This window comes from Nerophis ophidion, linkage group LG11 (genome assembly GCF_033978795.1).
Source record: "Nerophis ophidion isolate RoL-2023_Sa linkage group LG11, RoL_Noph_v1.0, whole genome shotgun sequence".
NCBI lineage: Eukaryota > Metazoa > Chordata > Actinopteri > Syngnathiformes > Syngnathidae > Nerophis > Nerophis ophidion.
Window position 1 is genome coordinate 50,748,648 of NC_084621.1, and position 15,144 is coordinate 50,763,791.

At 42.1% G+C, this 15,144-nt stretch overlaps 1 protein-coding gene across 1 annotated transcript in view; it reads right to left on the reverse strand.

Moving 5' to 3' along the window:
* The window catches only part of dnah5 (dynein, axonemal, heavy chain 5), a 240,506-nt gene that overhangs the window by 33,835 nt on the left and 191,527 nt on the right, over positions 1-15,144 (reverse strand). Inside the window, exons 78-80 of the mRNA XM_061914766.1 lie at positions 14,525-14,715; positions 6,006-6,127; positions 532-681 (exon numbers count right to left, since the gene is read on the reverse strand). Of these exons, the coding sequence (XP_061770750.1) occupies positions 532-681; positions 6,006-6,127; positions 14,525-14,715 (463 nt within the window). The remainder of the gene's footprint in view (positions 1-531; positions 682-6,005; positions 6,128-14,524; positions 14,716-15,144) is intronic.

Here is a 15,144-nt window from a genome sequence, read left to right on the forward strand (position 1 = left end):
GCCGCGGTTCTCGAACGTTCAGGTTATGAGCGGCCTGAACGTGTTTCAACATGAGAACGAAGTCTGCCAATAAATGCATATTGCCGTTTCCTCGTTATATTTTTTTCTAAAATGAAGCCCCAAATAAAGCCTTGAGGCGTTTTTTTCTGGTCCATTATTTTTGCTGCTTTCTGTATCTGCCGCCTAATGACTGAGCTACGTCATTTCCTGTGGGACGGGATTCGTTCCCAGGGATTCGTATAAAGAACCAACTCTTTTTCTTTACTATAGTGGCCTCGATAACGGGAACCGGTTCTCAAAAAACGGATTCGAGTACATAGAATCGATTCTTTTCTTATCGAACAACAGGGAGAACCGGTTTCGAACATCCTCCCTAATTGTGATATTGTTATATCCCTCCTCGCAACCAGCCCATGGTGTTCCCCAACTCTCCCCTGAAGTCAGATGAGCTCGAGTCCAGCACACCTGTGATCCTAAACCGGATAAGCGCTAGAAAATGTATGAGGAAATGATTGGAGTGTCATTACTAACCTGTGCAATGGTCCGGTCAGGGCACCAGCAGCGAATAAGGAGCAGACGCCTAAAACAGTCGAGAGACTGATCGTATGAATTTGGGACCTTTTCCTCCTCCGGGGCTTCCTTGTCAAACCACATTTTCCACTGCTTCTCATTACGACTTATCTGTGAAGAAAGCGCAAATAGCTTGTACATGTCAAAAAATACATTTGCTTATTTGGACGTTAAATTAGGGACCATTAAATGATTAAATACAGTCAATAATTGCCTAAATTGTCTTAATGTGTTTTGGGAACATACTGTAATGAACACGGGCCTTCCTGTACCAAGTGTTTGGGTACTGGTCATTATACTCCCTACCCAACCTAACACATAGTTAAAGCATGTCCACCAATATGCTACAACGCTTGATGGATTGTCGTAGCATTACGGCTCCAGTAGTCAGGCGTACTGTGCTTCAACATACGGGTATTATTATGATGTCTGTATAGGGACTCCAAAATGGCATCCATGGAGACATTATCTGGCGTTTTGTTCGCATTTTTAGGCAAAACCAACTATTTTTACCCCCTGCTAACTGCTAATGTGTATTTAGGATCTGCATATTGGTAAGTCTCAAAATGTTGTGCGCATCCGCCACTGTAGTCTGACACCGTAGTCAATAAGCTTGTTTTCCCGCCCGAAAAAAAGCCCCAAAAAATAAATACCAAGTTTTTGTTTGATACCGCCACGAGTCACGGCATTATTGAGAACATTTTGAAACCGTAATACTGCGGTATCTACAAAACCATTACATCCCTGATAAGTAGCGTACAGTTCTGACCTATATCTGTCTGTAGACTTGCCATGGAAGTAGGGCTGGGTGATATATCGAGTTTGTAAGACATATCAATATGTTTTTAAACAAGATATGAATTAAGAATATATTGTAATAGCGATATGATTTATTTTACGTTAATATTACCAAAGGCCACCTATTTGTTGTGTTCCTTCTTCTCCCCCCGCTACGCCTCCATGGGCTACTAAACCCCTCTCCTTCCTCCTTCCAAGGCGTGCTTGCACACATAAGAACATCCATGATTGCTTGGTTGTTTACTATGATGAGTCAGGATTGGTAAGGGATAGGTCAATCTGAGGTAAGATAGGGGGGGGGGGGGGTCATCAAAACAGGAAGGTAAATCACAAAGTGCCTGCCTGCAAATGTATGTTTTAATCTGAGTTTGATACATTTTGTATTATTTGCACAGCTATGTCATTTTTCATGGAAAGACTATTTTATACTTTATTTATGTTATGTAATCTGTGCTACTTTAACAGTTTATTTTCGGTGCTGTTAATACCCATCTTGACTAATTGGGTTAATAAAAGTGCCACTGACTGTTTAAAGTACAGTTGTCATTCACTTCAATTTTACTGAATATCGCTCAAAAATTAATATATTTATATGTATACTTTCACTAAAACATATATAGAAAAATATATTGAATATTAAGTTTAAATAAACATATATCGAGATATATTTTGAATAATACGTTTAAGTAAAAATATATTGAGATTTACTTTTTCGTCCATATCGCCCAGCCCTACATGGAAGCACTAAATACTACCGGTACAACAAAGATGACAGGGAGAAAATGCTATGAAGGTGAGCCACGTAAATAAGACCACCCACAAAATGTTGAATCCTGAAGAGACGGTCAAAAAGTAGCTTGAAGACAGTCTGTAAAACATAATTTATGCAACATTTTGACCAAAGAACCACCATCCCACGTTATGTAGACCACAAGGAAGTATTTTGAATGTACATTAAAAAAAAAGAACATCAAGGCAGCTAATCTTGTTGTTACTGTATCTTCACTGCGACTATCAATTTGACCAACATTTTGCAGAATACCTTTTTGATGCACTTCATCTTCAACTCCTGCCTCTTCAATAACACATTTCCACATGGGTGAGTCTCTGGCATGAGAAATGTTAAGAAAACGAGACGTGTGATGTACTAGTACCGGCGCGCCACTTAGCGGTATCAGCTATCAGCAGCTGTTTGGGCAATACTAAATGGAGATTAACTAACATCATCAGCTCCACATGTCTTTAGTGAGCCTTCGGCGTGAGAACGATGCAAACAACACGGTGTCATGATCTGTGATCTGGATTATGCTTTTTTTATTTTCAATCTAAGACTCCTTCGGTTACTGTTTTTCATGCACCCTTGTTTGTTTTGGTTACCATGGTTACTTATTATTTCCACCTGCTTCTAATTAGTGTTCACCCGCTCACCTGCTGCCTGAGCACTAATCAGAGGCGTTATTTAAACCTGCCTTGCTCTCCAGTGAGTGCTGGAGTATTTTTTGCTGTTTGCTGTGGACTGCCTTTATTTTGGAAGTTGAGAGCTTTTCCCTGGATCCTGACTGCCGTCCCTGTTTGCTGTTTCCTGGTTTCCGGTTTGTGTTTTCCTTGACTTATTTTTTGAACATTGAAACCATGTTTTCATTTTCCAAGCCTGTCATCTCTGCATCTTGGGGTTCGTCACTACCTACACCACGTGACAGAGTACTCCAGCAAAATACGAACCCCGCGGAGATATCTATAACGGAGGGGCTTGAAGGGATGCTGGCAATGATGGCCGAATGGAGGAGATATTTTGATTCCTTTCAAGCTCCCTCCCACCCAACCCTGTCATCTGTGGCCCTCTTTGGGGACGTCTTGGATCCGTCCTTTGTGTGTGTGTGTGGGGGGGGGGCTAGGGCCGGGAGCTGTTCTAGTGGGGTGACTCAGCTGCACCCAACCAGGCAGCAACTTCTGGCCCGGCCACCACCACCAGTCTTTTGGTCTGCCAAGCCGCAACCCCCAGCTAGACAACCTGCACCAAGTCCAAGTCCAAGTCTAGCACCAAGTCTACCACCAAGTCCAAGTACACGGCTAGCACCAAGTCCAAGTACAAGACTAGCACCAGTTCCAAGGCTAGCACCAAGTCCAATTCCAAGGATAGCACCAAGTCCAAGTCCAGCACCAAGACCAAGTCCAGCACCAAGTACAAGTCCAGCACCAAGTCTAAGTCCAGCCCCAAGTCCCATTCCAGTGCTAGCACCACGCCAAGCTCCAGTGTCGCCAGTCGCAGCTGCAACACGCCAAACTTCACCAGTCGCAGCCGCACAACGCCAAACTTCGCCGCCTGCAGCTTCCACGCCTGCCACGAGGACGGCGTGCGCAGCTTCCACGCCTGCCAAGAGGACGACACACCCACCTTTTTGTCGACCATGGATGTGGCCGTTCCCTGGACGCCCGCTACGCCAAGTGCGCCCACCTCAGCGGCCACGGATGTGGCCATTCCGGAGTCGCCTGCCTCGTCAGGTGCAGCGGCATTCTCCACGTTGCCGCCACCTGACTCTCCCTCGCTGGTTGCGGGGACACTTGGTCTGGCGACCCACCGCCAAGTCCCCGTCCCGCCCTCCCATGACTGTTGATCTTGGGTTTTTTTTGGTTTTGGACAACTGGGATCTGTCCTTGGGGGGGGGGGATTTGTCATGATCTGTGGTCTGGATTATGTTTTTTTATTTTCAATCTTGGTTTTGGTTACCATGGTTACTTATTATTTCCATCTGCTTTTAATTAGTGTTCACCCGCTCACCTGCTGCCTGACACTAATCAGAGGAATTATTAAAACCTGCCTTGCCCTCCAGTGAGTGCTGGAGTATTGTTTGCTTTTTGCTGTGGACTGCCTTTTTTTTTTGGAAGCTGAGAGCTATTCCCTGGATTGTGAATCCTGTCCCTGTTTGCCGTTTCCTGGTTTCTGGTTTGTGTTTTCCTTGACTTATTTTTTGAACATTAAAACCATGTTTTCATTTTCCAAGCCTGTCATCTCTGCATCTTGGGGTTCGTCACTACCTACACCACATGACACACGGCTAATGGTCGTGCTGTGACTGTCTAGTTGACTGAGTTTTTGCAGAACAAATAAGGCCCGGGGAATCAGCACAAGAAGGCCCAGTTCTAACTTATAGTCATTACCCAGGACATGACAAAACATTTCTAAGTGGTGGCCATGTTGTAGCAACTGGGCAACTGTCATAGCAGTGACGCATGGAGGATCCTGGGGGCGAATGGTGAGTACCGTAATCTACAGTAGGACACACTTTAGGATTCTATATTGGGTAAAACAAGTGTCTGTCTATTTGGAGTTTGCATGTTCTTCTGGGTACCTTGGCTTCCTCCCACTTCCAAAGACATGCACCTGGGGATAGGTTGATTGGCAACAGTAAATTGGCCCTAGTGTGTGACTGTGAGTGTGAATGTTGTCTGTTTATCTGTGATGGCCCTGCGATGAGGTGGCGACTTGTCCAGGGTGTACGCCGCCTTCCACCCGATAGTCAATAAAGTCCACTAAATGATCGAGTATCTCCGCGGTAATGCCCTGTAAAGTACATGCTAGTGTTGTCCTGATACCAATATTTTGGTACCGATACCAACATTATTTTGATACTTTTTGATACTTTTTTAAATAAAGGGGACCACAAAAAATTGCATTAATGGCTTTATTTCAACAAAAAATCTTAGGGTACATTAAACATATATTTCTTATTGCAAGTTTTTCCTTAAAAAAATAGTGAACATACAAGACAACTTATCTTTTATTAGCAAGTAAGCAAACAAAGGCTTCTAATTTAGCTGCTGACATATGCAGTAACATATTGCGTCATTATCCTTTCTATTATTTTGTCAAAATTATGAAAAGACAAGTGGTAGAAAATGTATTATTAATCTACCTGTTGATTTACTGGTGGACCGGTACTTTTCAGAGGCGGTGTAGTACCGAATATTATTCATTAGTATAGCGCTGTTTTACTATATCATACAAATTTAGTACACGCAAAATCCTAACCTAAATAGGGTGGTCTGCGCCACTTTTGAAGTGCACAGGCAGTGTTAATAGATCATACGCAACGTGACCACTAATAGTACACGCAATTTTATAATTTACACACGCTGTTTAATGCGTGGAATTAAGATCCTAGTAAATCAGGCCCTTAGAAATCAATGTCTGACATTTTTGCTCGTACACAGTTTTAAGACAAACCGTCTTCGACCGATTGTGAAATTTAAGAGTGACATACAGTGCAGTTTTATGGCGTTTTCAGTGTGTTGGTAATCACCATTGTATTTCATCTGAAACAAGTAAGACAGGGCCCTCGTGTGTGTGTGTGTGTGTGTGTGTGTGTGTGTGTGTGTGTGTGTGTGTGTGTGTGTGTGTGTGCGTGCGTGCGTGCGTGCGTGTGTGCTTTCTAGAATCAGATTTCTCAGAATTACTTTCATTTTACAGAACGCAGGCTGTTTCTCTCCACGGTCCACCTGCTGTCAAGCTGTGTGTTTCTTTTGGGGGAACGTGTTACGAAACACATATTGACATGCATCTAACAGCAAATTGTACAGTTTGAAAATGTGCCTAAGCACTCAGTTTAAGTGCTTGTGAATGTGTCCGTGCATTGTACCTGATCCAACACATCAGAGAACTGCCATAGTTTGCTGAGTGCCACAAGATTAAGCCAAGTCATGTCAAGTATCCACCTTGCTGGTTTTGGAGGACAGGCCTTTAGGTCCAGTGATGCACCTCCTGGATGTCACACACGCAAACGCACAAACAAGCACATGAACACATTGATCTCAACCAGTTTGTAAACATAAGCTATCAAATCCACTCTGTTACCAGTCAAAGGGTTAAAATTACCAGTCAAAAGCGATATTGTATTTCATATAACTTTCCAGCCCCTAACAGTATTGTTCCTGTAACGTCACGGTTGTTATAACACCAAGTGGCTCAAGTGGTAATTTATTGTACAAATAAATGAATACGGAGTAACTGTTCAGCACGTCTGAGCTGACAGATGTTGGATTTGCATTCATTTGGCAGACTCTCTCTGTTTTAGCTTCATTTTTTTCTTGAAAACAGCCATGTAGATTTTGTTTTCCTGGCCAAGAGGCCAATATGTTTGAAGTGTACAGAAACACAAACTGAGTGTATCACAGCTTCTAAAAGCTTTGTCAAAGATCCTGAAGGTCTTTTCACAACTGCTCCTTTTTTCAATGATATACAAACGGCATAATAAAATGTAGTATAAGTCGAACTATATTTGTATTCCGGTGTTTTAAATTCGACAGCATATTTTTTTACATAATTACTCATACAAACAGAATAAAGATTTGCTGTACTGGTGATTTTCTGAGTTTACTTTATAAACGAGATGAGCACAATGTTTATTTACCGTAACACAATTTCAACAGACAAATTCCCAAATAAACATTTAATAATGGTTTAGAACATGGGTCCCCAGATTTACAGAGAGTAACAAGTGGTAGAAAATGGATTAGAAAGGACAGATTAAAAAATAAACGATAAATAAATAAAAATTAAAACAATTTAAGTTTGGGATCCGGCCCATGGGCCGTAGTTTGGGGACCCCTGGTTTAGAACTTGGGTTTGCAACAACTACTACTAATCATGGCAGACTTAAGGAGAGACGACAACGACTACTTTGGGATAGATCAGGGGTAGGGAACCTATGGCTCGCGAGCCAGATGTGGTTCTTTTGATGACTGCATCTGGCTCTCGGATAAATCTGAGCTGACATTGCTTAACACGATAAGTAATGAATAATTCCACTTGTAATCACAGTGTTAAAAATAAAACACTCTCATGCGTTTTTATGTTCAAGCAGTTGCGTTAATGGTAAGAAGTAATTTATTCATTATTGGTTAGTGTGGGGCTTGCCCTCCTGAGGGTTCTTCAGACCACCAAGCACCGACATGAGAGGGTTACAATATTGTTTTATTTTTCAAAAAGTCTCTCAGTTGCTTTCCAGCAATTGTATTTTTCTCTTTTGTTCTCGCTTGCGCTCTGGCTCCAGCCCCAACCCCGTCTTTCCTCCTGGCTGCTGCTTATAACAGAGTGACAGGTGATTAGATAAAGAGGCCCAGGTTGGCCTTTTGCGCACCTGTCGCTGATTTCGAGGCCGTTCCTGGCACACCCTGCTTTGCTGCAGGCCTGCAGGCCACGCCCCCTACACAATTCGCTTCATAATAACAATGTTATTACAAAGAGTAAGAGACCTATTATACTCTAGAAATGTTGTGATTTATTTAAAAAGGCACGCTTTTAGTTGTGTTCAGTGTTAAACAAATATTTTATGGCTCTTACGTAAATATGTTTTGAAATATTTGGCTTCTTGGCTCTATAAGCCAAAAAGGTTCCCGACCCCTGAGATAGATGATGATCCAGAACCTTATATTTTTGAGTCTAAATATACAAAAGATGAGCAACAACTTTTAGAAACTATGTGCTAAGCAGACCTATAGATAAACACTAAGCATCATGTAGGAGTATCCTCTTGTCTCGGAACATAGACTTCGCATTGAGCCACATTTGACTAACTGCACTAGAGCAAGCCCGGTCACAGGCAATTACAGAGCCTGCTAGCCTGGGTATGGAGTCAGTTAAGTTAGAACTAGCCAGCGCCAGGCTGGATGATCCCTGTACACATAGCAATTTTCGTAGAATAATACACAACTCACAAAATGTTTTTTCTACTGTGTCTATGACTACGTCAGAGTTAGACATGCGTTCTACTGAGGTGGCAAATTATGATGCGTTCAGTTTATCGCAGCGCCAAGTAGACAATCTGAAAATTCCCGTCATATCAATTCCTAGATATGGTCGTAATTATTTTAAGTACACTGCGCATAATAAACGCAACATTATTAATATTGCTGCTACGGATAATTTTATCAACAACTCCTTAAAACAGCCCACTACCTATAATATGGGCTTTCTAAACATCAGATCTTTGTCTCCCAAAACGTTATTAGTCAATGAGGTCATTAGAGACAACAACCTTAACGTCATCGGTCTTAGCGAAACCTGGCTTAAACCAGACAACTTTTTTGCGATAAATGAGGCATCCCCTCCTAACTATACGAATGCGCATATTGCCCGTCACCTCAAAAGGGGAGGGGGTGTCGCACTAATATACAACGAAAACTTTAACTTTAGTCCTAACTTAAATAATAAATATAAATCGTTTGAGGTGCTTTCTATGAAGTCTACCACACCTCTGCCTCTGTGCCTGGCCGTTATCTACCGCCCCCCAGGGCCCTATTCGGACTTTATTAGTGAATTCTCAGAGTTTGTTGCTGATCTAGTGACGCACGCCGATAATATAATTATAATGGGGGACTTTAATATCCATATGAATACCCCATTGGACCCACCGTGCGTGGCGCTCCAGACTATAATTGATAGCTGTGGTCTTACACAAATAATAAATGAACCGACGCATCGCAGCGGTAATACGATAGACCTAGTGCTTGTCAGAGGTATCACCGTCTCCAAAGTTATGATACTCCCGTATACTAAAGTAATGTCCGATCATTACCTTATAATATTCGAAGTTCAGACTCATGTTCGGCAAGCTAATAATAATAATAACTGCTATAGCAGCCGCAAAATTAATGCTGCCACAACAACGACTCTTGCGGACCTACTGCCCTCGGTAATGGCACCGTTCCCAAAGTATGTGGGCTCTATTGATAACCTCACTAACAACTTTAACAACGCCCTGCGCGAAACCATTGATAGTATAGCACCGCTGAAGTTAAAAAAGGCTCCAAAAAGGCGTACGCCATGGTTTACTGAAGAAACTAGAGCTCAGAAATTATTATGTAGAAAGCTGGAACGCAAATGGCGCACGACTAAACTTGAGGTGCACCATCAAGCATGGAGTGATAGTTTAATAACTTATAAACGCATGCTTACCTTAGCTAAAACTAATTATTACTCAAATCTCATCCGCATTAATAAAAACGATCCAAAATTTTTGTTTAGTACAGTAGCATCGCTAACCCAACAAGGGACTCCTTCCAGTAGCTCCACCCATTCGGCAGATGACTTTATGAAGTTCTTTAATAAGAAAATTGAACTTATTAGAAAGGAGATCAAAGACAATGCGTCCCAGCTACAACGGGGTTATAGTAACACAGATACGATTGTATATACGGCGGATACTGCAAATATCCAAAATAGTTTCTCTCGTTTTGATGAAATAACATTAGAAGGATTGTTACAACGTGTAAATGGAATAAAACAAACAACATGTTTACTTGACCCACTTCCTGGGAAACTTATCAAGGAGCTTTTTGTATTATTAGGTCCATCAGTGCTAAATATTATAAACTTATCACTTTCCTCGGGCACTGTTCCCGTTGCATTCAAAAAAGCGGTTATTCATCCTCTCCTTAAAAGACCTAACCTCGATCCTGACCTCATGGTAAACTACCGACCGGTGTCTCACCTTCCCTTTATTTCGAAAATCCTCGAAAAAATTGTTGCAGAGCAGCTAAATGAGCACTTAGCGTTTAACAATCTATATGAAACCTTTCAATCCGGTTTCAGGGCAAATCACTCGACTGAGACAGCCCTCGCAAAATTGACTAATGATATATTGCTAACGATGGACTCTGATGCGTCATCTATGTTGCTGCTCCTCGATCTTAGCGCTGCTTTCGATACCGTCGATCATAATATTTTATTAGAGCGTATCAAAATACGAATTGGTATGTCAGACTCAGCCCTGTCATGGTTTAACTCTTATCTTACTGATAGGATGCAGTGCGTCTCCTATAACAGTGTGACCTCGGACTATGTTAAGGTAATGTGTGGAGTACCCCAGGGTTCGGTCCTTGGCCCTGTACTCTTCAGCATCTACATGCTGCCGCTAGGTGACGTCATACGCAAATACGGTATTAGCTTTCACTGTTATGCTGATGACACCCAACTTTACATGCCCCTAAAGCTGACCAACACGCCGGACTGTAGTGAAGTGAATTATATTTATATAGCGCTTTTCTCTAGTGACTCAAAGCGCTTTACATAGTGAAACCCAATATCTAAGTTACATTCAAACCAGTGTGGGTGGCACTGGAAGCACGTGGGTAAAGTGTCTTGCCCAATGACACAACGGCAGTGACTAGGATGGCGTAAGCGGGATTCGAACCTGCAACCCTCAAGTTGCTGGCACGGCCACTCTACCAACCGAGCTATACCGTAGTCTGTTGGAAGCGTGTCTTAATGAAATTAAACAATGGATGTCCGCTAACTTTTTGCAACTTAATGCCCAAAAAACGGAAATGCTGATTATCGGTCCTGCTAGACACGGACCTCTATTTAATAATACAACTTTAACTTTTGACAACCAAATAATAAAACAAGGTGACTCTGTAAAAAATCCGGGTATTATCTTCGACCCAACTCTCTCCTTTGAGTCACACATTAAAAGCGTTACTAAAACGGCCTTCTTTCATCTCCGTAATATCGCTAAAATTTGCTCCATTTTGTCCACTAAAGACGCCGAGATCATTATCCATGCGTTTGTTACGTCTCGTCTCGATTACTGTAACGTATTATTTTCGGGTCTCCCCATGTCTAGCATTAAAAGATTACAAAATGCGGCTGCTAGACTTTTGACAAGAACAAGAAAGTTTGATCATATTACGCCTGTACTGGCTCACCTGCACTGGCTTCCTGTGCACTTAAGATGTGACTTTAAGGTTTTACTACTTACGTATAAAATACTACACGGTCTAGCTCCAGCCTATCTTGCCGATTGTATTGTACCGTATGTCCCGGCAAGAAATCTGCGTTCAAAAGACTCCGGCTTATTAGTGATTCCTAGAGCTCAAAAAAAGTCTGCGGGCTATAGAGCGTTTTCCGTTCGGGCTCTAGTACTCTGGAATGCCCTCCCGGTAACAGTTCGAGATGCTACCTCAGTAGAAGCATTTAAGTCTCATCTTAAAACTCATCTGTATACTCTAGCCTTTAAATAGACCTCCTTTTTAGACCAGTTGATCTGCCGCTTCTTTTCTTTCTCCTATGTCCCCCCCTCCCTTGCGGAGGGGGTCCGGTCCGATGACCATGGATGAAGTACTGACTGTCCAGAGTCGAGACCCAGGATGGACCGCTCGTCGGGACCCAGGATGGACCGCTCGCCTGTATCGGTTGGGGACATCTCTACGCTGCTGATCTGCTTGAGATGGTTTCCTGTGGACGGGACTCTCACTGCTGTCTTGGAGCCACTATGGATTGAACTTTCACAGTATCATGTTAGACCCGCTCGACATCCATTGCTTTCGGTCCCCTAGAGGGGGGGGGGGTTGCCCACATCTGAGGTCCTCTCCAAGGTTTCTCATAGTCAGCATTGTCACTGGCGTCCCACTGGATGTGAATTATCCCTGCCCACTGGGTGTGAGTTTTCCTTGCCCTTTTGTGGGTTCTTCCGAGGATGTTGTAGTCGTAATGATTTGTGCAGTCCTTTGAGACATTTGTGATTTGGGGCTATATAAATAAACATTGATTGATTGACATTGATGAGAGTATTGTTAAGTAATAAACAAGAAATACAAACTACAAACAAAATCACTAATTGTACACGGTCTGCTCTCACTGTGATGACAACTGTTGGAATGTTAAAATTTTTGAACATAAGACATGTTACCTGTTTAAATCATCATAAATTCTCACAGAGGTAAAAAAAATGCCTATAGGAAACAAGCATCTTGTTGTGTCTTCCTAGCAATGTCTTCAGTTCTGAATTGAACTTCAAAGTTGAACAACCTCTTGATTTATTGTCACAACCTTCTGCTATACAGGTGCAGGGCATTATTTATAATCTAGCAATGACTTTCACCAATTTAGAGGCGATGCAGCAGCTCAGTATGTCAATAGCTGCGGTAGCTGTAATAACGGCATGATTAAGGCGCCGTGTTACTAAAAAGATTTCCTTGGCATTAGCGCTCAGAATAACAATGTCGCTAATAATTGGATAAAATGCTGATCACGGCATCTAAATGGAGTTTTGTTGGCGGTTTCTGAATGCCTTTTTATAGACAAAATGCATTGCTTCCATTGGCTACATTGTTAGCCGTCCCATACAAGTCATTAAATGCACAAAAACGAGGAAAAACATATGCTTGTAAAAAAATGGGTAAAATTCCAAAAAGTGCAGTTCCCGTTTGAATCATTCCAACACAATGAGCAAGACATAGTCATGGCAACATTTTACTTCTTAATCTTTATCAATCTGTTCTCTTAAACTAATATTGGAAAACATAACTTTTTTTTTAGTTCTGTGACATGATTCTTTTTTCATTAGATTAATCACACTTTTAAATTTGGATTAATCATGATTAATCACAGGTTATTACTCGCTTGCATAATTAAATAACTTGAATAGAGACCAATATTTGGACACAAATGTGATTTTATTGTCGGAATGTCCGACAGGAATTATTTTAAATTTAATTATTTTAATGTTGTACATGAATACAAAGTCATTTATTTGCCCACAACTAGGTAAAGGTTTTATCTGAAGTCCAGTCAGAGTTTCTTTTCAAGTGAAATTTACCAACGAGCGCAACAGTTTGAGTCTTCTCACTGAATTATGCATTGACCTGATTACTAACTGGTACAACAACCCGTGGTGCATTTTCAGGTAACCATCTGTGGTTAGGGGTGAACCAGCAGTGCCAATCAAAATAAATTGTGTGATTAATTAGCGTGTAAAAATGATTAATCTGTCATTAATCATCTTGGTCTGCATTGCCGGCAGTAAATCGGACCCGTTTCCAGTGAGGGTTGGACTTCGCCAAGGCTGCCTTTTATTCAGCAATTCTGTTCATAACTTTTATGAGCATAATTCATAGGCGCAGTGGGGACGTTGAGGGGATCGGTTTGGTGGCTGCAGGATTGGGCCTTTTCTTTTTGCAGATGATATGGTCCTGATGGCTTCATCTGGCCAAGATCTTCAGCTCTCACTGGATTGGTTCGCAGCCGAGTCTAAAGCGACTGGGATGAGAATCAGCACCTCCAAGTGCGAGTCCATGATGGAGTTCAAGTACCTCGGAGTCTTGTTCACAAGTGGGGGACGAGTGGATCGTGAGATAGAGAGGCGGATCGGTGCAGCGTCTTCTGTAATGCGGACGCTGTATGGATCCGTTGTGGTGAAAAAGGAGCTGAGCCTGAAGGCAAAGCTCTCAATTTACCGGTTGATGTACGTTCCCATCCTCACCTATGGTCATGAGCTTTGGGTCATGACCGAAAGAATAAGATCACGGGTACAAGCGGCCGAAATGAGTTTTCTCCGCCGGGTGGCGGGTGTCTCCCTTACAGATAGGGTGAGAAGCTGTGTCATCCGGGAGGTGGTTCGGGCATCTGGTCAGGATGCCACCCTAACGCCTCCCTAGGGAGATGTTTAGGGCACGTCCGACCAGTAGGAGGCCAAGGAGAAGACCCAGGACACGTTGGGAAGACCATGTCTCCCGATTGGCCTGTGAACACCTCGGGATCCCCGGGAAGAGCTGGACAAAGTAGCTGGGGAGAGGGAAGTCTGGGCTTCCCTGCTTAGGCTGCTTCCCCGTGACGCGACCTCGGATAAGCGGAAGAAGATGGATGGATGGATGGATTATTAATGTCCTAATTTTTGGGGAATTATTCACGTTAGTTACCTTGTTTTTTTTGACAGTTACATTTTTTTCTTATTTAAAGATTAATTTGAAGCCCACCACAAACTGAACCTTAAACAGTCAACATGTACGGAAAAGTTTTATATTTCCATAAACCTCACAGAGAAAAGAAACGTTGCAGTTTTTAAGCTACAAAACATGTTTTGTGTGTGATGAGAACAGTAGTTTTTGGATATTTTCAGTTTAAAACAATCCTGTCACAGAACATATTTTAAAGTTATTCCTACAGTAGATACTGTCATATTTTATTATCATCAAAACATATTAGGCTCCTTGAAATGTTCATGTTTTATTGGACTACTTTTGCTAGACTCTATAATATTGTCCTGCATACAAACAAAATTCCCTGACTGGGTTTACAATAGCATTCTACTGTACCAACCATCAGTCTAAGTAGAGAACATAAGTGGACAAATGATTTTTACGCTGGATTGCGTCTCACCTTTAATGAGCGTGAGAAATTCCTCATGCTTTACCCTGCTGCTTTGCATGTCGATTTTCAGCGTCAAGAGCAGAGTGAAGAGAAATTTGTGCTCCTCATACAGGCCCCGTGCTGCATACCTGTACACCTCATAGGTCATGAGCTCTATGATGTTGGCAATGCGCTTGCTGGTGATGGGACTTTTGGAGGACCTATAAACACAGCCATACCACAATGTTATCCAAGTGAAGTGAAGTTAATTATATTTATATAGCACTTTTCTCAAGTGACTCAAAGCGCTTTACATAGTGAAACCCAATATCTAAGTTACATTTAAACCAGTGTGGGTGGCACTGGGAGCAGGTGGGTAAAGTGTCTTGCCCAAGGACACAACAGCAGTGACTAGGATGGCTGAAGCGGGAATCGAACCTGCAACCCTCAAGTTGCTGGCACGGCCACTCTACCAACTGAGCTATATTGCCCCGAGTCAATAATAAATAATAAAATATTACCTCTAGTTGAGTTTAATTTTGCTGAAGTTTCCAGTTGCTATAAAAAAACTTTGGAATGACTTATGGTTAGATTCCATAGTTGCTTTGGAACAACACAATATGTAATAATGCTGCGTTATATAACAATGT